Genomic DNA, 25,466 nt, shown 5'->3' on the forward strand with positions numbered 1-25,466 from the left:
AGTTAGGCGAATGTCAATACGCACACAGTGTTGTAAAAACGACTCGAACTCCTGTGGGGACTCGGAACGAGCTAGCTCATCTGTCATGTGGGGCTTAGTCCCACTAAGGCTGTAATACCCGGGGGCCCTGTGATGTCCCTATAACTAGGGAAAACCCTGTCTGACCCTCAACCCAGGGTTTTTGCTGATGGTGCAAATGCCTGAGCCTCCAACCTTTCCTTGTCTCCTGCTCAGCCCTGCACTTAACCCTCCACCCTCCACCCAGTGAGGAGACACACCACCAAAGCCCCCACACAAATAAAGACAGACAGGGAGAACTTAAACTGCACTGCGCCACACACACACACAGGAATATACAGTAATGTGAACAGGGCACAACTAAACACAAATATGGGAAGGAGAAAAGATAACGACGGATCATACGACACCAGATACGAATCTCTCTCTCTGCAACACCTCCACTCCAGACCGGAACCACTTGGTATGAAACACAAGCTATAATCGGCGACGGCCATAGGCCAGCATGACTATTTAAAGACCGTGGGTGTGACTAACCATCCAACCTGGTCTCCAGCAGGATTAACCCCCGAGAGCCTGAAGATCAGGCCGGTGCCACTGAGGCTATAGTGGCTGGAGGTGGAACTACCTCTGCCTGCCGGACGCTGTGGTGTGAACAGCGTCCGACATGACATCATCCTTGATTGCACTGGATAAACCTTTCCTAAAAATTGGCAATAAAGCATTGTTTTCCCAGTTGGTATCCACCACTAACCTCTTAAATTCGGTAACATATTCTATGACTGAGCGCTTCCCCTGGTGTAATGACAGCAGGGCAGATTCAGCGTTGGCACGGCGGTTGGGATCGTCGAACATTTGCGCCATAGATGTCAGAAAATCATCCAAATTATTTAGACGGGTATCGTGACTTTCAACCATAGGATTTGCCCAAGCCAGAGCCCGTGATGTCAACAACATAATAATACATAAAACCTTAGATCTATCAGACTGGTAGTAAGAGGCATGTACATCAAAAAATAATATGCATTGATTAACAAACCCACAAAATTGACTTCGGTCACCATTAAACCGAAATGGGGGCAACTTGGGCATACTGGGGGACGGTATACGCTCAGTAGGTAAGGCCTCCTGGACTTCCGTCCTGGTACGTAGATCTTGGAGAGCCTGACCAAACACCTGTGCATTGTGGTCCACCTGGGACTCCAAGTCTCTGAGCTTACTTTGTAAAGCCCCCACCTCCTGCTGCAAGGAGTTAATCATAGAAAACATCTTGTCCGCTTGTGACTGTGACATTGCCCCAGCAGAATCCTCTTTTGGGCTGGAGTATCCTGTAATACTATTGTAGGAACTCGAGGATTCTGATAGCGTGGGGCAATGAACAGACAGAAGCGGGTTACTTTAGTGCAAATAGTGTATTTTATAACAGCAGTGACACCCAAAAACAATATGCTGATAACCTGAAATGAGACAAGTCCTAAAGCTATATAGCAATTCAGTAAAGTTCCTAAAACAGAGTCCTCATAAACATGTGATCCAAGGTGAGTGTAACACTCAGGTGATGTGGCGCAGTTCACAATGTAGTGATGCAGAGAGAGTCCAATCAGGTATGTAGCAAGCACAGGGAAGTCCAGAACAAGTCTATAGGTTAATCCCAGATGCAGCAAGAGCACAGGAAAGTCCAAAAGCTGATTCACAAGTTGATCCATGGAGCGGCATGAACACAGGTGAGTCCAGAAACAGGTTCACATTAAGGCATACGGTAGGTGACAGTTCCAACTGCTCTCATTGGGGAAGAGTGAAGGGTTAAGAACCACACATAGTTCAGGAACACAGTTCTTACCAAATACCATGAACCAAGGGTTAAGTTCCAAAGATGAGTGCAGGTTTCCTACAGAGAACAGGGAATGTCCAGAGCCACAGCAGAAGCACACTCAGAAACCAGCAGCACAGCTGAAGGAAGCAGAATACTCCAGCAAGGAAAGGTAGCACCTGAGCCGGTTTTATACACATGAACAGGAAGTAGGGCACACAAAAACAGCAACCTCCATTTTAACAAAGGGCAAATTAATTCATAAGGTGATTTAGAAAACCCGGAATACTGACACGGGCATCTGCATGTCGAGCGGGCATGGTGATGTCGCGGGAGTGGTGAGGTCGCGGGCACGGAGATCTCGCGGGAGCATTGCTCCTTAGCATTGTTTGCTCGCGCATGTGCACTTTGCTCTGCCCAACTGTGGGAAGAGCACAAAACATAATGGCCAGGAAACATCACTCTGGCTCCTTTTCTATCAATTCACCAGAATTACATTTCCCGGGGGTGGTTATGTTTTGTGCTTTGCTCACACTAGGTCAGAGTAAAGTGCGTGTGCAAGCCGACAATGCCAAAGAGGTGGCACAAACAACAAGGAACCACTTAGCCAGACAGCAGGGTTGCCGGGGGGAAGACTTTCTGCCCTGGATGTACTGGACCATGTGACTTCTAGGGGCAGAGAGGAACAGGAAGGGGGAGTGGACCAAAAGGTGTGCAGGCAGAAAGCGCAAAAGCAGAGCGTGCTAGGGACGGGAGAGCGCGCAATAGAGAAAGTAGGCTGCAGCACCGCTCTCCCAGAGAGAGAGGACTCCACGACAGAGCACTGAGACTGAGGCTGAGATACGAGCCATAGTGAGAGCTGTAGTTGAGTACGTGGACTTGGGAGCCTCCATGACCAGAGGAGACTTTCCCCCTGACAGTGCAGAGACAGTGACCCGAGCGCGGAGCCCCCAGTGTGCGTAGCATCTTTAATGCAGAGTGTCTGTCAGCCTAACATACCGAGTGTTATGAATAGGTAAACGAGGAGGATAGCTGGGCAATAGGCTAGGCAACCAGATAACCAGAGAGGTTGGTATCTTAGCGGATTGCAGACCCCTAAACTGACAACACAGATAGAATTAGCCGTGGGACGTACCTATGATGCCCTAGACACCTCGGAACAGCCAAAGAATTAACTAAGCCTAAAGAGAGAAAGGGGAAAGCTAAACTGCCCCGGAGTAGAACCCCAAAGGAATAGATAGCCCCCGAACATATATTGCCGGTGAGACAAGATGAGGCACAAAACACAGGCAGAAAATAGAGTAAGCAAATGATAGGGCCCAAACTGTCTAGATAGAACAGGACAGGAAAGGATACTCTCTGAAATCATGCAAAAAAAAACCCTAAGAAAAATCCAACACGTCTGATATGCAAAAATACTGAGGCCACATGACCTCTCCCCTACTAAATCAGAACTCTGGTGTGAACTGGACGCAAAACAAAAGATACTGATATAACAGGGGATTAGAAATACTGAAAAGACTGACATGAGCTGTGGCATATGGAACATAGTCCAGCACAGGTCCCAACAGGGAACAAGGCTGAACTCACACCAGCAGAGAAAAAATCAGAGAAAAGCAAAAAATGGATCAAATGCAAAAAGATTCAAGCAGACAAATAACTTATCTGAAAGATGCAGGACAAAGCAGGAGGCAAGCAGACTTCCAAAATGCTCAGGAAGAAAACCAAATCACCGGCAACAACTGAGGGAAGGTTGCTCACTTAAATCTCTCCAGTCTGTAACACCTGACCTCCAATCATCCTCAGGTGATTGACTTCTGTCAGCCAGACCAGCTCCATTACCAGCAGCAACCACAAGAGGGAGCCCAAACTCAGAAGCCAGGTCAAAAGTGCTTACAACAACAGAGACTCAGAGCAGGAGAGACCCCGTTCAGCAGCGTCTCCCTGCTTCCTGTTTCCAGCTTCACCCTGAGTAGAGACTGCAGAGATTTAACCCCAGAGGTCCTGTTTTCCTCCCGAGAGAGAGACTACAGAGACTGCAAGCACCGATGTTGATGGTGCCAACGTGGGATAGTTAGACCCTTCAATCAAAATTTCCCCCTGACTGATAAGTTACCTGAATCCCTTGTTTAACCATTACAGTCCTGCTTTACTGTTTAATTGTCTTCCATTTCTTAACTACCATATTATCATTTACTCTGTTCCTTTTACCCCCACTGCTGCTCCCTGCGTGGAGTTTATCTCCTGTAAATAAACCCTTTAAATCTTGTTCTGTCTCTGATCCGTGGCGACATCACCAGTACCTGCACATTATTACACTTGGCATAGTCAGCAGGATGTCGGACAACGGCGCGGAGGAGACAGACCAAGCAGCTGGGGGAGACCCCAGGTCTAGCATCTCCCCGGGAGCCATGTTAGTTAACTTGCCAAAATTCTCGGGGACCAATGTTATGTTGTGGAGTTGGACAGAGCGCATCAGAGGGATGATGTGGATGAATCCTATGAAGCCGGCTCTGGAGGTGGAAATAGCTATGATGGCCCTAAAGGGGGACGCACTGGACTCTGTTATGCTCAGACCTCCCCAGGCGAGATACCCTGGACAAAGTATTACGTATACTTGAGGAGACGCATGGTGATCCCACTGACGTAGGGGAGCTGCACACGCGACTGTTTTGCCAGGTACAAAGAGAGGGGGAGACCATGACAGTTTATGAACGCCCTGCAGGAACTCCATATTGCCAACGTACGGAAGGACAGCATAGGTGTGGGGCCAATTGACGTTGTGCTACGAGACTAACTGGTGATGGGCTTGGGAGATGTGTTGATGAAGCAGGCCCTGCGGGAGCACATGAGGGTAAAGCCAGACATGACTTTCTCTGAGGTTGGGAGTGAGGTTCGCACGCGTGAGCAGGAGCAAGGAGTGATAGTGCCAGTGGGGAAGGTATGGAGCAGGGAGGTAGCTGCCCCTCAATGGGTAGAAGACTTGAAGAAGGAGATTAAGCGGGTCCACGAGAAAATGGCTGAATATAGAGGACCTCTGCTATAGAGTCCTGCCAACCGGTGCGAGACAGAGAGACTGCCCCCCAGCGTGAGACTAGTGACGCTCGGTGAAGAAGACCGTCTACATGCTACAACAGTGGAGTACTCAGCCCGAATGAAGAAGAGACGACATGGATCCGGGATTCCCGGCTGAAGATAAGAAGAATCTGGGAGAAGATTAAGAGTCTGGGGAAAGCCCTAACTGCTGTCTTGGGGACCAGCAGCATGTCCCGAGGTAACGTGTGGAAGCAGACGGAGAGAGATAGAGGAGGGGTGCGGATCATGAAGAGGACTTCAGTGGCGGCTCCAGAGCATAGCCCCATATCCTGGAGTGAAGAACAACCGCAGATGAGAGATGCATACCGCTGAGTTCGACGATCCAGACCAAAGCGCCCACCAGACAGACGCAGATGTGAGTGCTGGGCATGCAGAAGAGTGGGACATCTGTTCAGAAATTGCCCTACCCAAGAAAAGCGGTGGCAAACATCTGCTCACCCCTCTGAGGGTCCGGCTAATTGGAGGGAGCGTCACCCCTGGAGGGAATGGTACGGCGGGAGGAGAGTTCCACTCAGAGCAAGAAAGTGTCACAGTGTAGGATACCGAGAAGAGGTAGAGAGGATGTCAACTGTCCACGATCAAATATCTGTACTGTCCCGATGCGTGGAGGTGGGATTAGTAGAACTCCAACCAGGGTCTAGACGTCTCGATGGTGAGGTTCGATCTGAAGAGGAGGAAGGGACGATTGCCTGAGTGGCCCATCGAAGTAAGTCACCATCAGGCCCGCCACAAGCTACTGCCAAAGGAGAAGAGGTGACAAGAATTTCAGAGACGCACGCTTCTACGGTTCTTGTCAATGAGAAGAAAGAGCCGCTAGTGTCCTCCCCTGAAGTGGAGCGAGTGCCGGCTGTCAGCTCACAAGATCCTGAATCGGACAGAGGAGATAGAATAGCTGTGTGAGACAGGGAGTGTGGCTGTGAAGCCCTGGGAAGTGACGCCCGTAGACCTCGGGGCGGATGATGTAGGTTCCGGCTTGCATGGTCTAAATCCAACCAGTTCTAATTTTGACAAGAGTGCTCCTGTCGAAGAGAGGGGGAGCAATGGAGAAGAGTCACCTGTACTAAGTTCCCAGACCGAGAAGCCCAAGCGAGGAACCCCCTGAAGTTGTCGATAGCGACAAAGAGAAGGGCGAATCGTCTACTCGAACGTCTGCTAGCGACAAAGCAAAAAGAAGGAAAAGAAGACAAAGCCAAGTTCATCCAAGGTATTCTCTTCTGCAGCTGATGATGATGAGAATAAAGGCTGGAGTCTTTATGACCAGCCTTACTTGGACTTGGAGCCAGAAAGACAAAAGGAGTTGGAAAGGATGTGGGCAGCTGTCGGTCCTCTGGAGTTCTTAGTGGAGGACGGTGAACCCTCGACTGTGGAATGGCGAGCTTTAAAAGAGGGGGAATGTAAGGGGGTGAAGAGTAAGAAGAGCCCAAAGGAGGTTACTTTCCCTGCTCCTTATCCGGAACCACTTAACCAGACAGCAGGGTTGCCGGGGGGAAGACTTTCTGCCCCTGACGTACTGGACCATGTGACTGCTAGGGGCAGAGAGGAACAGGAAGGAGGAGTGGAACGGAAGGAGTGCAGGCAGAGGGCGTGAAAGCAGAATGCGCCAGGGACAGGGGAGAGCACGCCGGAGAGAAAGCAGGCTGCAGCACCATGCTCCCAGAGAGAGAGAACTCCCTAACAGAGCACTGAGACTGAGGCTGAGATACGAGCCATAGTGAGAGCTGTAGTTGAATATGTGGACTCGGGAGCCTCCATGACCAGAGGAGACTTTCCCCCTGACAGTGCAGAGACAGTGACCCGAGCGCGGAGCCCCGTTGACCGCAGTGGCAAGCCGAGATCCCTGAGTATGGCAAGTAGACTTCCCAGTGTGCATAGCATTGTTAATGCAGATTGTCTGTCAGCCTAACATACAGAGACTCAGAGCAGGAGAGACTCCGTTCAGCAGCGTCTTCCTGCTTCTAGCTTCACCCTGAGTAGAGACTGCAGAGATTTAACCCCGGAAGTCCTGTTTTCCTTCCAAGAGAGAGAGACTACAGAGGCGTGGGATATTTAGACCCTTCAATCAAGATTTCCCCCTGACTGATAAATTACCTGAATCCCCTGTTTAACCCTTACTGTCCTGCTTTACTGTTTAATTATAGTAAGGGAATGTGGAAACCACAACAGAAATTGCGACCATAGATCCATATCATTAAAGGTATAAATCATCTTTATTAAACAGTGGACAAGGAGGGACAAAAATGGGGGATCTGTGCAAGCAGCAAACAAAGTGCAATAGTGCAAAAAACGAGCATGACCAGCCACAGTCAACCTAGGCTGTAATAATAAGCTGTTAAGATATTCAAATCTATATAAAGAGGTATGTACTAGGCCCAGAAGGGCTCAAAATAAACCAATAGTTAAAGGTATAGAAGATGAGCTACCTTACATTACTGAAAACAGCTGCGCATGTCCAACCACTATACCAGAGGGACTAGTGCCCATCAACTATTGTCCGCATGTGCTCTGTATACCCTGCAATTAAATACCAGTAGAGTCTGACATTGCTGCCCAAAAACACAACCAATTATACTTATAAAAGCACATATGGAGCGTAACGGTTGATAGTTCCCAGCACTGAAAACATGCACACATCCCACCCAGATGGGGTTAATACCCCAAAACACATTACCTCACTACAGCCTTCAGGATGACCGGGCGGTCCGCTCGTCTCCCCGACCTGCGTTTCGGAGCACTAGGCTCCTTCCTCAGGGGGCATGGATAACCAGCACATAGTGCACACCTTTATATGCGCCAACCGGATGTGCCGCGGGAGCGCCACCCGCACGTCCCACTGCAGATGGCGCCTCCCACCAATGACGCGACCGGAAGTACGCGGGCCCACGTAATCCGGCACCCGACACCGGCAGAGCACATCACACAGGGGGAACAGCAGGTGCGCATGCGTGGCACATATGAAACACCGGCGGCCATATTACAGAGGGGCAAATGGGATAGACATACAATTATACATACAAATAAAAAGGGGGGGGGAATGGGAGACAAAATACTCTGGACGTGAAAAATTATACATAGAATCATGAACCATAATACTTCATTACTCAAGAGAACAAAAAAACAAAAACCAAATGGGTAATTTTAAAAGAAGGGGGAAGGGAAAAGAAAAGAAAGAAAACACATTTAATGTGCCCATATTATAACCCCACATCAAAGCGACATTCCTACATATTTTTTCTCCAGCATATCTATACTCACAATAATGTTATTACCATATCTAATATATAAATTGCCCTCGCTCGAAAAAACATCCTTGTATAAGCCCCGGTAGGTAGGAGGCAGCAACCCAGAAGACAAATGGTTCCACATATATATAGGCACCATATATCCATGTATACACAATAAATGGCCACAAAAGACGGTATCTTGTTATGGCTTTATATTCTATACACATATATACACAAGGCCATAAGACTCCAAAGAGGCACCATATCCCATATAAATACAGTATATGAAAAGGAAGAAGAACAACTAAAGCCAGGGACAGGGTAGAGTTTTTGGATGTTTCATTAAGTAGGGGTCATGAAGGGATGATACAGACCACCATCTATAGGAAACCGACAGCCACGAATATGATCCTACATGCGTCCTCCTCACATCCGACACATATGGTGCGTTCAGTACTGGTAGGTCAGTTTCTACGTCTTCGATGCCTATGTTCAACAGAGGAGGAGTTTGAAATTCAGGTAAAGGACTTGAGGGGTCGTTTTGTTGAAAGTGGGTACAGTAATCGGGCAACTAAGAGGGCCTATTTACGGGCCAAGCATAGCAACAGGGATACTCTCCTGTACAAAACTAATGATGAGTCAAAGAAATCAGAGGTAGTAAGGTTCATTACTAATTTTAATGCCCGGTCCGATCAGGTATGTGGTATTCTAAATAAATCTTGGAATATTTTGCAAACTGACCCCATCCTAGCAAGGATTATCTTAGACAAACCACAATTTACCTTTAGGAAAGCTAGGAATTTACGAGACCATCTCGTACGCAGCCATTACATTGGAGATCCCCCTATGACCTTTTTGGATAAGTTTGCCCGTGGCAGGAAAGGTGGTAGTGCGGCTTGTGGCCACTGTGTGGCATGTGTTAATATGATCAAAGACAATATGTTCACTGATTCCTTAGTGCAGAAACAATTTAAGATTGAGAAAAATATTAATTGCTCGTCCCGTAATGTTATCTATTACACCACATGTCCATGCTCCCTGATCTATATAGGGCTTACGACCCGACAATCAAAGGTCAGGATCAGGGAGCATGTGCTGGGCATACAAGCCGCAGTTATTGAGGAAGAGGTGCACTTGCTTAAAACATTACCAAGGCACTTCAAGATACACCATAACTGCGACAGTAGCGGCCGTAAATTTAAAGGTATCGATATGGTAGATATGGGGATCCGGGGTGGAAAAATCTCCCAACGTCTAGCCCAAAAAGAAGAAAATGGATCTGGACGTTGAATACGGTGCATCCCAATGGATTAAATGAAAGTTTATCTTACGCTTCATTCCTGTGATTGATGTCCCTCATTTTGGGACTGTGCTGGGGCACATAATGGTGCAGTAGTTTTTATTTATTGGTTTTAATTTGCTTTTAGTTTGTCATTAGGGTCGGGTGAATGGGGTCGCTCCAGGATACTCATATTCATTGCTCCTGGCCGTGAAGAAAGAATTCCATGAAACCCAGTGACACCCACAGAACAATTTGGAGAAGAATTTCAGATATATCCATTCTGGACATCATATGTGACCCATAGATGTCTACAAGGAAGATGATGCGATTTTTGGCTGTGGTCCTTTTACCCAGGAATTCCTATGGACATCAGTTTACATGGACTTTTTCTTATAGTTTTGGTTGTTCTTCCTTTTCATATATTTATATGGGATATGGTGCCTCTTTGGTGTCTTATGGCCTTGTGTATATATGTGTATAGAATATAAAGCCATAACAAGATACCGTCTTTTGTGGCCATTTATTGTGTATACATGGATTGAGCACGCTCCAGCCCGCGCTCCGAAAAGCGGAGATCGATGCAGGTAGAAATGGCAATCAGCTCTTCCAGACTTACGAGATCCTCACTGGTAGATAGAGCATCCTTAACATGCTCCGCCAAACCTCTCCAGAACACAGGGATGAGGGTCCTATCTGGCCATTCCAGCTCGGAAGCCAGTGTCCGGAAACGGACGTCATACTGGCTGACCGAGAGGGATCCCTGTGTTAATGCCAGTAGCTAGAGAGAGGTGTCGTGAGTGACCCGTGGCCCCAAAAAGACCTGCTTCAGAGATGTTAGGAACTGAGCAGCGGTCCGAACCTCTGGATCACCACGCTCCCACAGTGGCATGGCCCACTCCAACGCCCTGCCCGACAGAAGGGAAGCATGAAACCCCACCTTGGCCCGTTCTGTAGGGAATCGTGCGGCCAGTATCTCAAGCTGGATGGAGCACTCACGAAACCCCTGCAGGAGGTGCTGTCGCCAGAAAATTTATTGGGCAACGGGAGGCGGGAAACGGTCGGTGCAGGCGTGGACGTGGACACACGTGAGACAGCCTCTGCAACTGCCTGGGCAGCAGCCTCAGTAAACTTAGCAGCTGAGGTGGCACTCTCGAGAGTAGCCAACCTGCCCTCCAGCTGCCGAATGTACTGCAGAAGCTGCTGCTGGTCCGCCATTACTAGCCAGACCCTGGCGCTAGTATAATGTTAGAAACGGCGGAACGCACTAAATAAATAAATAATAAAGTGCGTTCCCACTCGGGGTCCACTGTGCAGTAGGTGTTAAAACCGCTGCTAGACAATGGCAGACGCGCTATATGGTGGTATAATGCGCATAGTTCAACGTCACCTGATGTGCGAAGAGCAGACTCTGTTAACGCACAGAGGCGCTGTAACATAAACATAAACACCGAGCCTGTTAGACTCACAGGTCTCAGCGAAATTGCATGCATGGTATCAGGTCACAGGACAAGGTCCAAGACAGGGGACAGTGTCCATCTAGACCTACCGTGCGTGCGGCATCACAACTGTGGACGCTGGTAAGTGCTGCTGAATGCAGCGCGGCGGCAGACACAGCCGCTATGCGATAGTGCCGTGAGAGACGAGACACCACCGGACGCTAGTGTAGAGGTGCGGAGTGCACAGTGGCCTATGGCTTGCCACGGACTGGCGCTGACTCTTTCTATAGTTCCCTATCCACATGCATAATATCAGAGGGAGGGGAATTTTCATAAGTCAATCACCAGAATCATAAATCCATCACCATTCATGCATCTAGCAAGAAGAGTCTATACTAGCGCATGGCCGAGCGGCCATGCAGGCCTTTTATAGCCGTGCGTTGCCGGGACCTTCCAGATCTCTGAGATGGACCAATCAGATCTGGAGAAGGACCTGAGCACGTGACTCCTGACCTCCAATGGGAGATCATCTCGTGAGCATGCTCAGTGGAGCAGCAGAGGGACTTAGCCTCAGGAATGGCTTGCTGCAGAGCAGCATGTGAGGCTCTGGATTCCTGTTGTGTCGCTGCAGCAATCCGACGCCTAACACCGAGGCTACAGTCCATCTCTTCAGAGGACAAGGGGCAACGGGCAGCTATATGTCCAGGACTGCGACACCTCCAACAAAGCAAGTCTTTATCAGTGCCCTTTGACAACCCCTCAGTGACCCTTTGGGCTCTAGGACTTCCCACAGTGGTGGCTTTACTACCCCTCTTTTAGGGTTGTTTCTTGCTGGGTACCCCAGTAGGAGGATGTACCACCCCCTGGCTTCCTTAAGGACCTCTCGACCACCAGGAACCATTCCACTAGGCACACCAGTTCGTCTGCATTTTTGGGATCTCCCTGGGCAACCCAGGTCTGCACCGGCCTAGGAATGGAGTGCACAAACCGGTCAATGACAACGCGCTCAACCATCTGGGCTGGAGGATTCTAGCTGCAGCCATTTTTGCACCAGATGTAGTAGGTAGAACATTTGGGATCGAGGCGGTTTGTCCTCATAGTATGCCCAGTAATGAATCCTTTGTGCGCTGACTGACATAGTCACTCCTGCATGTGCCAATATCTCAGTCTTTATAAAATAGATATGACAGGCTCAAACCCCAACTTAGGTGCTCTGGGAAAAAACAAGACTAAAGTATAGGAGTAACCCCGGCACACTAATAACATGAAAGTAAAGTCTTCTCAACGACAGTCTTTAATTGTTGTGATTTTATTGATTGTGAAAAAAAGGGTGGTGTTACAATCCAAAAAAGCGTGGTGTTACAATCCAACGTTTCAGCTCTACTTCTCGAGCTTTCATCAGGGATATGACTAGATCCTTGGTTTTGAGGTGTGTGTATAAGTGGTATAGGTTTGCTTTTGTAATCCAGCTGCTGGAACAGTACCTATAGTAACCACTATAGGTGGCCTCCTCCACACCTGACTAGATTTAGGACACAAGGACGGGAGTCACGTGCTGACCCTACACATCGTGGTTACTACAGGTACCGTTCCAGCAGCTGGATTACAAAGGCAAACCTATACCACTTATACACACACCTCAAAACCAAGGATCTAGTCATATCCCTGATGAAAGCTCGAGAAGTAGAGCTGAAACGTTGGATTGTAACACCACCCTTTTTTGGATTGTAACACCACCCTTTTTTTCACAATCAATAAAATCACAACAATTAAAGACTGTCGTTGAGAAGACTTTACTTTCATGTTATTAGTGTGCCGGGGTTACTCCTATACTAATATCTCAGTCTTTAACTTGGCATACTCCTGCGCATCTTGTAATGCCAAATCATAATAGGTCTTTTGGGGCTCACAGTCAAATAGGGGGCCAGCACCTCTGCCCACTGCTCTGATGGAAGCTTCTCGTGCTCCGCAACACACTCAAACAGTCAGAAAAGCCTCCACATCATCCCCCGGGGTCAATTTTTGCATGGCTCGGCTTACCATCTTTCGGATGTACGTGTCGTCACCTGAACTTGGGGGGGGGGAAGGGCTGTCGGCCTTCCATGAACCGCCTCTGTTAGTAGTCAATCTGCTGCTGGTCTTGCTGCTGCTTTTGTTGTATAAGCAACTTACTGGTCTCTTGCTGTGCCATCTGCTGCTGCTGATGTTGTAGCTGTTGTTGCTGCTGGCCTTGTAACAGATGTTTGAGTAGGTCCTCCATCTTGTCTGACATCTACGCTGGCTTGTGGCTGTCACACATATTCATTGGGAAACTGCCCGCATTTCTAACACCACCTATGGTAGAGCGCCTCATTCATCTGGACACAGAGGTATATCTGGAACATTGTCTCTTTAAGAAAATGATTGGCTTATTGCATCAGCATAAACCATGCTGAAAAGTAAACAGAGCCCTCCAGGCAAAACAGCAAAACAAAAGAAACAGTCCTTTTCCTAGCGGGATCAGCCCGCTAACAGACAGCAATGTGCATGGTCCAGTTGGAGCATACCACTCCCTGGAGTCCTATCTCTCCAGAAACCACTGAACAACTGGAAGCTCTGCCAGTCAGCCATTTAGGCCCTGACCTTGTGACTCCTTCATGTGATTGATCACATGATTCTGACATCACACAGGTCCTGGCAGTTTTCAGGAGATATGTGGACATTCTCCCTCCCCCTCTACGAATGTCCACTAAAACCAGCCCATTATATATTTCATATATAACTTCCAACACACTGTGTGCTGAAGGAAACTAATCTGGTTTTACATCACTAACGCGATCATCTGCAGCGACACGTACCTCCCCCTCCATCATTTCACCAGTCACTCTGTCACAGGGTGTAGTGAGTATTTTGAACCCACAGGTGCCTCACAGAGTTTTATAACATTGGGAAATGGAAATATAGAATTTAGTGGTAAAAATGAAATTTTTTATTTGCTGCAAATTTGTCATTACACAAGGGTTAAAAGTAAAACTTTTCCCCACAATTTATTGTGCAATTTCTTCCAAACGCGGTGATGCCCTATATGTCATCAGAAACTATTGCCTGGCCACATGGCAAAACTTTTTGGTGATAATTCTAACCAAGCACTGCTCATCAACTGCCCAATACAATCCCAACAGTGAAACATGGTGGTGGCAGCATTATGCTTTGGGGGTGTTTTTCAGCTGCAGGGACAGGAAGACTGGTTGCAATTGAAGGAAATATGAATGCGGTAAAGTACAGAGATATCCTGGATGAAAACTTTTTCCACAGTGCTCTGGACCTCAGCATTGGCCGAAGGTTCACCTTCCAACAAGACAATGACCCTAAGCACACAGCTAAAATAACAAAGGTGTGGCTTCAGAACAACTCTGTGACCATACTTGACTGGCCAAGCCAACGCCCTGACCTAAACCCAATTGAGCGTCTCTGGAGAGACCAGAAAATGGCTGTCCACCAACGTTCACCATCCAACCTGATGGAACTGGAGAGGATCTGCAAGGAAGGATGGCAGAGGATCCCCAAATCCAGGTGTGAAAAACTTGTTGCATCACTACCAAGAAGACTCATGCCTGTACTAGTTCAAATGGTGCTTCTACTCAATACTGAGCAAAGGGTCGGAATACTTATGGCCACGTGATATTTGTTTTTTTTAATAAATGTGCAAAAATTTCTACATTTCTGCTTTTTTTCAGTCAAGATGGGGTGCTGAGTGTACATTAATGAGAAAAAAATGAACTTTTTTGAATTTACCAAATGTCTGCAATGAAAAAAGAGTGAAAAATTTAAAGGGGTCTGAATACTTTCCGTACCCACTATATATATATATATTAAATTTAGATCCTTTTATTTTTGTTACAATTTCCAAAAAAAAGCAATAAAGGGCAGCAGCAATGTTGCTGCTATTGTAGTCTGTATTGTTCATTTTGATGGTATTATCAGTACTGTTGTTATACTAGGTATAGTCGGTAGAGATGAGTGGATAAGCAAATGCAGTTTTGCCCCAAATTCAATGTCTTTCCACACCCCAGAACATAATAAAAGTAATATGTATAAAAAAAAAAAAAATAGAGAGACTTAAGCTCCCCCTCAGCTCACTTGTCCGGACCACCATTACTCACTTCCAAGTGTCCGGTTCACTATGCTTCTTCTGATCTACACTGTGTTGCACTTTTTGCTGTCTTGGCACAAGGGAGGGTCAACATATGCTACGACCTTCCTGCTCACGTGTACAGAAACATCCTGGGCACCATGACAGTGGGAAGCCCACCACAGTGTGAAATGCTCAAAATGCAGCGTTGTGGACCAATAGGTAGTAGTGAATAGTGTAGGTGCCAGAGAGGTGAGACGTAAGGTATAATGGTTTTTGCAACCTTTTGTTTGCCTTTGGCAAACGGTCACCATTTTGCTGTATCTATGAAAAAGCGAACGACAAAAAAATCTGCATTTCGGCAATTGTAAAATTGAATTGCACTTGAATTTATTTTCTCATCTCTAATAGTCATTATGGTCAGTCCTGTCGGTATATTTAGGACTGATAATATCGTCAGTATTGTTGATTTTGAGAAAACTGATATACATTCCAAATAATCACTTTCCAACCGTACTAGGAAACTGGTTAATTCTCCAGTTTCTGTTTCTATACAAAAAGCCTACCAGCACTCCCTCAGATTTTTAGATTCAAAGATATCAATATCTTAATATCTAAAGACATTTAAATCTAGACACAAGGTATACATTTTTAAAAGCAGATGTTTAATAATCACTAGTAAAATTTTGAAAGGGGTTGTCCAACGCAGACACTTCAACTGACACGAGGCACAGAGAGAGATGCTGCTGTGCATGATTGGGACAGTTGATAAGGCAACCATTAATTCTTAATTGGTTTCATCCAGTGCCGTACTGACAGTAGTGGTAGACCATACGGCCACCATGGAATCTGTGAGCCGTAGTGGGTTTGTGGTTCAGTGCCGAAAGGTCCAGCCCAGCATCTCAATTTCTAAAGTTTCTTCATCCTTAAGATGCTGCTGAATACAATGGTGGAACCGGGAGCTCCCAGCTTCTTTATAATGTGTGGCAGAGTTCTGGAGCAATAGGTACTTTCCACACACAGCACAAACTGGAGCAAAGCATTTTGGGAATGGGGCTAGGTGACTATTTCTTTTTAAGTGCATTTTTTGTGAGGGAAGGATGAGCACTCTATTGTATTGGAAATCACAGAGGGGGCATCATAATGTATTAGGGAAACTTTGGTGTCCTCATACTTTATTGTGAGCCTTATACTGTATTGTGAGGCACTATGTGCGGGAGGGAAGACTATTAGGGCTTCCACTTTAGAAGTAGAACATTGTGTGGGTGCATACATTATAGGACTATCTTACTGTGCATCTTGGAGATTGAAGTAGAGGCAAAATGTTTTGGAGGAATACATCTGTGGGGGCAACATACAGTGTGGACAATGTGTAAAGTGTATTGTTGTGGGATATACTGTAACTACAGGCACAATCTCAGTGTGTGTGCCTCAATACATTTCCCTCTTCCCTGTCTTTACGAGTTGGGAGTTACACTCTTCTGTGACTGCACCTACAACAATTTTTTTAATTGTTTAATTGGAGTAGGTGTCCCGATCATGTACAGTAGTGTCTCTCCATGGCAAATGGCAAATCTGAAGGAAGAGAAAGGCACCGGACAACCTTGCTTTTCAATAACAAACGTTTATTGACTGAATAAATGTTCTAAACCATTTAGTGCTACGAATTCTCTCGCTCGTAGACAAGTTACGTCACTATATTTTGTATTTTTTTCATTTACGTGATGTCAGAAAATGAGTTTTCTGATCAGTAACAAGATGTTTGTTCTCATTAAAAACAGATACCACATTCTGAACATCAAAATAGATTCTCACCTGTATGAATTCTCTCATGAGTAACAAGACTTCTTTTCTGATTAAAAGATTTCCCACATTCTGAACATGAAAATGGTTTCTCCCCTGTGTGACTTCTCTGATGTACCACAAGTTGGTACTTCTCACTATAACATTTCCCACATTCTGAACATGAATATGGCTTCTCCCCTGTGTGAATTAGCTGATGTCTAACTAAAGCGCGGTGATGTTGAAAACATTTTCCACATTCTGAACATGAAAATAACTTTCCACCTGTGTATATTTTCTGATCTTTAATAAGATGTGATTTCTCTGTAAAACATTTCCCCCATTCTGAACATGAAAATGGCGTCTTACTTGGGTGAATTCTCTGATGAGTAACAAGATTTGTTTTCCTATTAAAACATTTCCCACATTCAGAACATGAAAATGGCTTCTCCCCTGTGTGAATTCTCTGATGTATCACAAGCTTGTATTTATCACTAAAACATTTCCCACATACTTTACATGGATATGGTTTCGCCTCTGTGTGAATTCCCTGATGACGAGTAAGATGCGATTTGCATGTAAAACATTTCCCACATTCTGTACATGAATACGGCTTCTCCCCTGTGTGAAGTCTCTGATGAGTAACAAGATTTGTTTTCCTATTAAACCATTTCCCACATTCAGAACATGAAAATAGCTTCTCCCCTGTGTGTATTCTCTGATGTATCACAAATTGGTATTTATCACTAAGACATTTCCCACATACTGTACATGAATATGGTTTCTGCTCTGTGTGAATTCCCTGATGTCGAGTAAGATTTGATTTTGATGTAAAACATTTCCCACATTCGGAACATGAATACAGCTTTTCCCCTGTGTGAACTTTCTGATGAGTAACAAGATTTGTTTTCTTATTAAAATATTTCCCACATTCTGAACATGAAAATAGCTTCTCCCCTGTGTGAATTCTCTGATGTATCACAAGTTGGTATTTATCACTAAAACATTTCCCACATTCTGAACATGAATTTGGCTTCTTTTCTATGTGAACTCCCTGATGTCGAATAAGCTGTGATTTGTAAGTAAAACATTTTCCACATTCGGAACATAAAAATGGCTTCTCCCCTGTGTGAATTCTCTGATGTATTACAAGTCGGTATTTATCACTAAAACATTTCTCACATTCTGAACAAGAATATGGTTTTTCCCCTTTGTGAATTCTCTGATGTCTAGCTAAAAGGTGGTGCAATTGAAAACATTTTCCACATTCTGAACATGAAAACAGCTTGTCCTTTGTGTGAATTCCCTGATGTTGCATAAAATATGATTTGCGTGTAAAACATTTCCCACATTCTGAACATGAATATGGCTTCTTCCCTGTGTGAATTCTCTCATGTACAACAAGATGTGATTTACTTTTAAAACATTTTAAACACTCTGAACAAGAATATGGCTTCTCCTCTAGGTGAGCTATTTTATAGCCAACAGCTCTTTTGAGACTTTTGCTTTGCATATCGGTCTTTGATGAAGCACAAGAAAGGACCTGCTGAAATGGATCAGATAGATTTTTTCTTAGAAAATCATGAGGTATATCAGGGATAATGGGATGTCCTCCATATATATTTGGTGTGATAACATCATTTTCTTTAAAATCCAGAAGTATCAGATTTCCCTCTGAGCTCTTAGTAAAGTCATCTGCCAACAACAAAACTGATTTAATTATTCTTCAATAAGAGTGTTAAAATTATCTCAACATTTATATTATTATATAACATTTACATACAAATTGTACTGCAATTCAATTATCAAATGACTGAGACTTAAATAACGCAACCAAGTTTCACTTTTTCACCTCTCTTAAATCTATCTTCATAGGCTCATGTTTCACTTCGCCTGTCACAGATAATTTCCAATTACATGTTCAGTACATAGATTCATTAAAGAGTCTAGGTCATTGCCATTAGGTAGTGTCCATCTTATATAATTTCTTACAGACAGCTACATGCAGTCTAGCACAGAGCAGGGCACATGGGAGGAACAATATAGTCATGGAGAAATAAACCAAAGCTTTAGAGCAAGTGGATGTTTTTTTTCTTTTTTTATTAGTGGATAACTAGCTGAAGAGCCCGGCGTTGCCCGGGCATAGTAACTAACTGTGGTTAGTTATAAAAAAATTATAATGATTATATTAAATAGCTAGGAAAATCCCAGTATGTAGCCGGCGCTCCCGTATAGAGATTCTTATAGATGTTATATATAAATATCATCTTTTTTGAGGTAATAAAAAATTACACGACAATGCGTTTCGACTCCTACACCCTGGAGTCTTCTTCAGGTTTGTAAAAAAATAAATACTGGGATTTTCCTAGCTATTTATTGTTTCACCACGGATGTCTGAGGGCCTTTTCCGTGTGCCCAGTCGACCAAGCTGCAGACCGTTCGCCTTGGATTCCTGTCGGATCCCCTATCAATGCTTAATTTTCGCCTTTTACTAGGTGACTGCAATTACATAAGCGTGCAATTTACACCTAGTTTCTACTGCACTTAGATCGTGCGTGGTGTTCCCTTTTTTTCCCTATCCTCAGGGTTGTTTGGATTCATGATTATATTGCACATAAATTGTTGCTGTATGTCATCTCCTCCTGTATATAGTGTATATCTGTTAGTCATCTCTTCCTGTATACAGTATGTACCTGTATGTCATCTCCTCCTGTATATAGTCTATACCTGTATGTCGTCTCCCCCTGTATATAGTCTATACCTGTATGCCATCTCCCCCTGTATATAGTATATACTTGTATGTCATCTCCTCCTGTATACAGTATATACCTGTATGTCATCTCCTCCTGTACATAGTATATATCTGTATGTCATCTCCTCCTTTATATAGCATATACATTACCTGTATGTGATCTCCTCCTGTACATAGAACTGTATATACCTGTATATGATCTCATACATATCTCATATATACCTGTGTCAGAGGGTGGTCTGTGTCGGTACGGTAATAAATTGTTATTTCCAGCTTTACAGAAGGACAATAACACCATAGAAATGATAAGACTAATAGGCCACAGTTACCACAACTGTCTACAAGGAAAACTGTTGGTCATAGCAACCAATCACAGCTCAGCTTTCATCTTTTAAACAGCTCTGGTGAAATGAAAGATGCTAAGTGATTGGTTGCTATGGGCAATCACAGGCAGTGTAACCTGTTGCGGTCAAGAAGATGTGCCTATGAAATATATATACAGGGTGGGACATTTATATGGATACACCTGGGTGAGCCATTTATAAAGTTGGATCCAAAATGGCCGACTTCAAAATGGCAACCATAGTCACCACCCATCTTGAAAAGTTTTCCCCCCTCCCATATACTAAAGTGCCACAAACAGGAGATTGATATCACCAACCATTCCCATTTTATTTAGGTGTATCCATATACATGGGCCACCCTGTATATTAGATATTTATTATATATACAGTGCCTACAAGTAGTATTCAACCCCCTGTAGATTTAGCAGGTTTGATAAGATGCAAATAAGTTAGAGCCTTCAAACTTCACACAAGAGCAGGATTTATTAACAGATGCATAAATCTTACAAACCAAAAAGTTATGTTGCTCAGTTAAATTTTAATAAATTTTAAACATACAAGTGTGGGTCAATTATTATTCAACCCCTAGGTTTAATATTTTGTGGAATAACCCTTGTTTGCAATTACAGCTAATAATCGTCTTTTATAAGACCTGATCAGGCCGGCACAGGTCTCTGGAGTTATCTTGGCCCACTCCTCCATGTAGATCTTCTCCAAGTTATCTAGGTTCTTTGGGTGTCTCATGTGGACTTTAATCTTGAGCTCCTCCCACAAGTTTTCAATTGGGTTAAGGTCAGGAGACTGACTAGGCCACTCCAACACCTTGATTTTTTCCCTCTTGAACCAGGCCTTGGTTTTCTTGGCTGTGTGCTTTGGGTCGTTGTCTTGTTGGAAGATGAAATGACGACCCATCTTAAGATCCTTGATGGAGGAGCGGAGGTTCTTGGCCAAAATCTCCAGGTAGGCCGTGCTATCCATCTTCCCATGGATGCGGACCAGATGGCCAGGCCCCTTGGCTGAGAAACAACCCCACAGCATGATGCTGCCACCACCATGCTTGACTGTAGGGATGGTATTCTTGGGGTCGTATGCAGTGCCATCCAGTCTCCAAACGTCACGTGTGTGGTTGGCACCAAAGATCTCGATCTTGGTCTCATCAGACCAGAGAACCTTGAACCAGTCTGTCTCAGAGTCCTCCAAGTGATCATGAGCAAACTGTAGACGAGCCTTGACATGACGCTTTGAAAGTAAAGGTACCTTACGGGCTCGTCTGGAACGGAGACCATTGCGGTGGAGTACGTTACTTATGGTATTGACTGAAACCAATGTCCCCACTGCCATGAGATCTTCCCGGAGCTCCTTCCTTGTTGTCCTTGGGTTAGCCTTGACTCTTCGGACAAGCCTGGCCTCGGCACGGGAGGAAACTTTCAAAGGCTGTCCAGGCCGTGGAAGGCTAACAGTAGTTCCATAAGCCTTCCACTTCCGGATGATGCTCCCAACAGTGGAGACAGGTAGGCCCAACTCCTTGGAAAGGGTTTTGTACCCCTTGCCAGCCTTGTGACCCTCCACGATCTTGTCTCTGATGGCCTTGGAATGCTCCTTTTGTCTTTCCCATGTTGAACATGTATGAGTGCTGTTCACAAGTTTGGGGAGGGTCTTAAATAGTCAGAAAAGGCTGGAAAAAGAGATAATTAATCCAAACATGTGAAGCTCATTGTTCTTTGTGCCTGAAATACTTCTTAATACTTTAGGGGAACCAAACAGAATTCTGGTGGTTTGAGGGGTTGAATAATAAATGACCCTCTGAATAAAGTTTTCACAATTTAAAAAAAAATTAAACAAAGAAATAACATTCTTTTTTGCTGCAGTGCATTTCACACTTCCAGGCTGATCTACAGTCCAAATGTCACAATGCCAAGTTAATTCCGAATGTGTAAACCTGCTAAATCTGCAGGGGGTTGAATACTACTTGTAGGCACTGTATATATATATATATATATATATATATATATATATATATATATCTAATATACAGGGTGGGCCATCTATATGGATTTATATATATATTAGATATTTATTATATGAACATGGTAGTACTACAATATTTTAAAAAAATAGCTGACTTGATAAAATCTGAGTTTAGAATCCATATTTTGTTGGAACCCAGAATCTGCATACTTGGTCTGTTGGAAGGGCTGGATTCGGATTCCCCTATCAGCTATAGCTATCTCCCGAGTGCTGTTTCAAGCTAGAAAACTGTTAGCACTACACTGGATAGAAAAATCCCCCCCAACAATAGAAAAATTTAAATCCAAACTAAATAATGTCTTATGTATGGAAAGGGGAACATATATTAAAAGAGACGCTCTCAAAAAATTTATAAAGATATGGGAACAATGGTTATCTACTCTGGGGATTGCATCGGAAAGCCTTCTCAGAAACACTATGATAGACCATCTGTACCTTTCATTGTCATAAAGCTGTAAAATCTCCTAACTCATCGCAGATCCCTAACTCATGCACCCAAAGTGTTAAGGCCCCTTTACAATTAGCAATGCACCAGCGATCCCGACAACGATACGACCCGGTCAGGATCGCTGTTGCATCGTTAATGGTCGCTAGCGAGCTGCCACACAGGCAGATCTCACAGCAATGTAGCGACGCAGCAGCGGTCATTACTTACCATTCAGATGCGGCGATCCTGACGTCCTCCCGCCCGCGTCCATGCGTCGCTCGTCGGCGCCAGCAGGAAGCGCCCGACGAGAAATGGACGTGGACGATCCCGCGCGATCAGCGACAGACAGCGGGGGAGCCGGTCGGAGATAAGTATCACATGTAGTGATATCGCTAGTGATATCGCTGCTGCGTCACAAAATCGGTGACGCTTTAGCGATATCGCTATGTGTAAAGGCCCCTTTAGATTTTGGTTCTGGGAAACAAAGGGGTCCTAGATAACTATATCTAAATGCTGAGATTCTCTGTATTTTGGCACAATACACGAGCAGTCAGATGGTATTCATTTATATTTGCATTCATGTATGTAAACAGTAGTAAGCAAATGATGATACCTACGATGAATGTTAAGGTGAACCATTTTGTAATTGGTTTGTAATGACATACATGATTTTTTTATTTGTGTGTTTGTTCCATTTAGTTTTGATTGTTTCAAAAAACAAAATAAAAATGTGAATATATCTTGATATTTTTCACAATAAAAAAAATGATCTGATTGAAAAAAGAAACATAAGTTGGGCACTACAATGTACTGGGCGCTACAACGTACTGGGAGTTCGCAATTTTCACTCAGCAACATCCACTGCTGCTTGTTTCTGGAAAACACCCATGGAGTCAAAATCGTCATTACATCTGTAGATAAATTTCCAAAGGGTTATAAGTTCCAAAATGGAATCACTTGAGGGGGAAAATCTGCTTTTTCAGCACTTCGATTTTTAGGCTGAGAAAATTCTGTTGTACATATCGGTGCAGCCTGTGGCTCATTGGTAATGTTTCAACTTCCATATCAAGAGTCCTGAGTTTGAATGTCCAAGAATGACAAGTTTTGAGAGTATACCTGGAGTCATCCACTGAGCACAGAGTCCTGTGTTAGAGAGGTCTGTTAATATTGGGAGCATCTATTCTGCAGCAGCTCAGCAGCGGAAAGACAACCATAAAATGTGTATTTATTTGTTTTGCTTAAGTACTAAATATTTAAGAGTGTAATATTGCTAAAAAGTGACAAAAAGCCGACAATAGGAATGATCCGGGCAAAAAACATTGCAGACAGTAAGTTATTGCTCACCTAGCTGGGTTGTGTCAGGCACAACTCCTGTGCAGAAATACATATCAGCTGCTGCTGCTCCGTATGCTGGAATACAACCAGCAGTAAATGCGATAGTAGGAAGTAAAAAAACACAATCATTTGTCCTGATGAAGGAGTTTGTTCAGCACAGAAAAGCTTAGATTAATAAAACTCTTTGTTCAACTACATCATCTCCATTGGATATTGTCTTGACCAGCAGTAGATTTATCTGTATATCCCTTTCTTTCTACTATTGCAAATCTTTAAGCGTAAAATCCACATAAAAATATTCTGTATGAACATACCCAAAATTCAAAGTATAATTGTAACCAGTGACGGAGTAAAATCTGCGACTTCTCTGCATTTAGTGGTCACTACTCACCTGTAGGATTCTCCTCTTTACACCGCTCATCACCCCTCACATATGTCTCTGTAGTACTAATATGGGGCAGATCATCACCCTTAAAGAAAGATTGTAAAAATGACAGCCACATGGAGAAGTTGTGTTAAAGGATTGAGAAGAACAGAAAAGATCATAAATGAACATGGCAATCAGAACTGACAGCAATAGTTATCACATAGCTGCAGGTTTCCTGTATAAATCCAACCTGTCGGCTCCTAATTCTGACCAGAAGTCTCTATAACCAGAAAATTGTGAGAAAATACAGACACCATCTAATGTCTATGATCAGCTTTATCCTGTCATCTCCACCAGATATATATAAAACAGAAACTGATTGTCAACTTTATTACAGGAACCCATCTAGTAGCGCATTGGACCTCCTTTTGTCTCCAGAACCTCAGAAATTTATCGCGTCACAGATTCCACTAGGAGATGAAACTGTTGTGCAGGAGTGTGAGGACGGGATATTTTCTTGCAGATAATGTAAATTAGATAGAGGTACTAACATGCTCTTTACAACCCACTCTACTTTCTCCCATTGCTTCCCTCTGGATTTATGGGTCTCATGTCCAATCAGAAAAGTGTCGTTTTTTTTCTAATAAATTGACCGTTCAGTGTATAATACTACCAATACCAAAAAACAGACCAGCACCTCAAAACAGAATTAGACATGTGAGAACAGATAAAACCATCACGACTATTCAATATAGTCAAAACATACACCTACACTCTGAAATGCTACAATATGCAAACATTGAATATCTGAATGTGGAACTGCATTCTTTGCAAATTGGTCAATTCATTAGAGGGGTACATCTTTCCGCAGCTGATGAGGTCTCATGAATTGGGCAATTTGTGTGCCAGATACCTTCATTTTTTAACATTTTCTATTGCAGTAATGCAGTTACACATTCAGATTTACAATGTTTGCATATTGTAACATTTTATAGTGCAGTGTATAATACTGGTGGATAAAACAAGACTGAACACAGGACCATCACAACCATCTAAACCTCAGAGGCGAGATTCTATAACACCATCTCTCCATCTACCTGATGATCCTGAGGAACATCGGGATCTTCTTTACAGTCCTGTGGAAGAAGAGGACGGGGACATCTCTCTGGTGTTGTCCTCTCACTGGATAGAACTGGAGGAAACACATACTGGACTGAATTCATTCCTTACATACAGATAATTATAGGCCGTGTGTATTTAGTCCTGTCTATTACCTGGTGATGTGAGGGGCTGGGGAACCTCCATCATGATGTCCTTGTACAGATCTTTGTGTCCTTCTAAATATTCCCACTCCTCCATGGAGAAATACATGGTGACATCCTGACACCTTATAGGAACCTGACACATACAATGATACCGTCATCCCCCGATCCCTCCATAGCGTTACTGTATAATGT

General features: G+C 44.2%; 1 protein-coding gene across 1 annotated transcript in view; it reads right to left on the reverse strand.

The window, feature by feature from the left end:
- Nucleotides 1-25,466, reverse strand: part of LOC141051169 (uncharacterized) — an 872,784-nt gene that overhangs the window by 59,356 nt on the left and 787,962 nt on the right. Inside the window, exons 39-43 of the mRNA XM_073548034.1 lie at nt 25,284-25,407; nt 25,107-25,201; nt 24,034-24,112; nt 16,820-18,466; nt 436-445 (exon numbers count right to left, since the gene is read on the reverse strand). Of these exons, the coding sequence (XP_073404135.1) occupies nt 436-445; nt 16,820-18,466; nt 24,034-24,112; nt 25,107-25,201; nt 25,284-25,407 (1,955 nt within the window). The remainder of the gene's footprint in view (nt 1-435; nt 446-16,819; nt 18,467-24,033; nt 24,113-25,106; nt 25,202-25,283; nt 25,408-25,466) is intronic.

This window comes from Dendrobates tinctorius, unplaced genomic scaffold, assembly GCF_039654945.1.
Source record: "Dendrobates tinctorius isolate UK_male_01 unplaced genomic scaffold, ASM3965494v1 ptg000155l, whole genome shotgun sequence".
In the NCBI taxonomy this organism is placed as follows: Eukaryota; Metazoa; Chordata; class Amphibia; order Anura; family Dendrobatidae; genus Dendrobates; species Dendrobates tinctorius.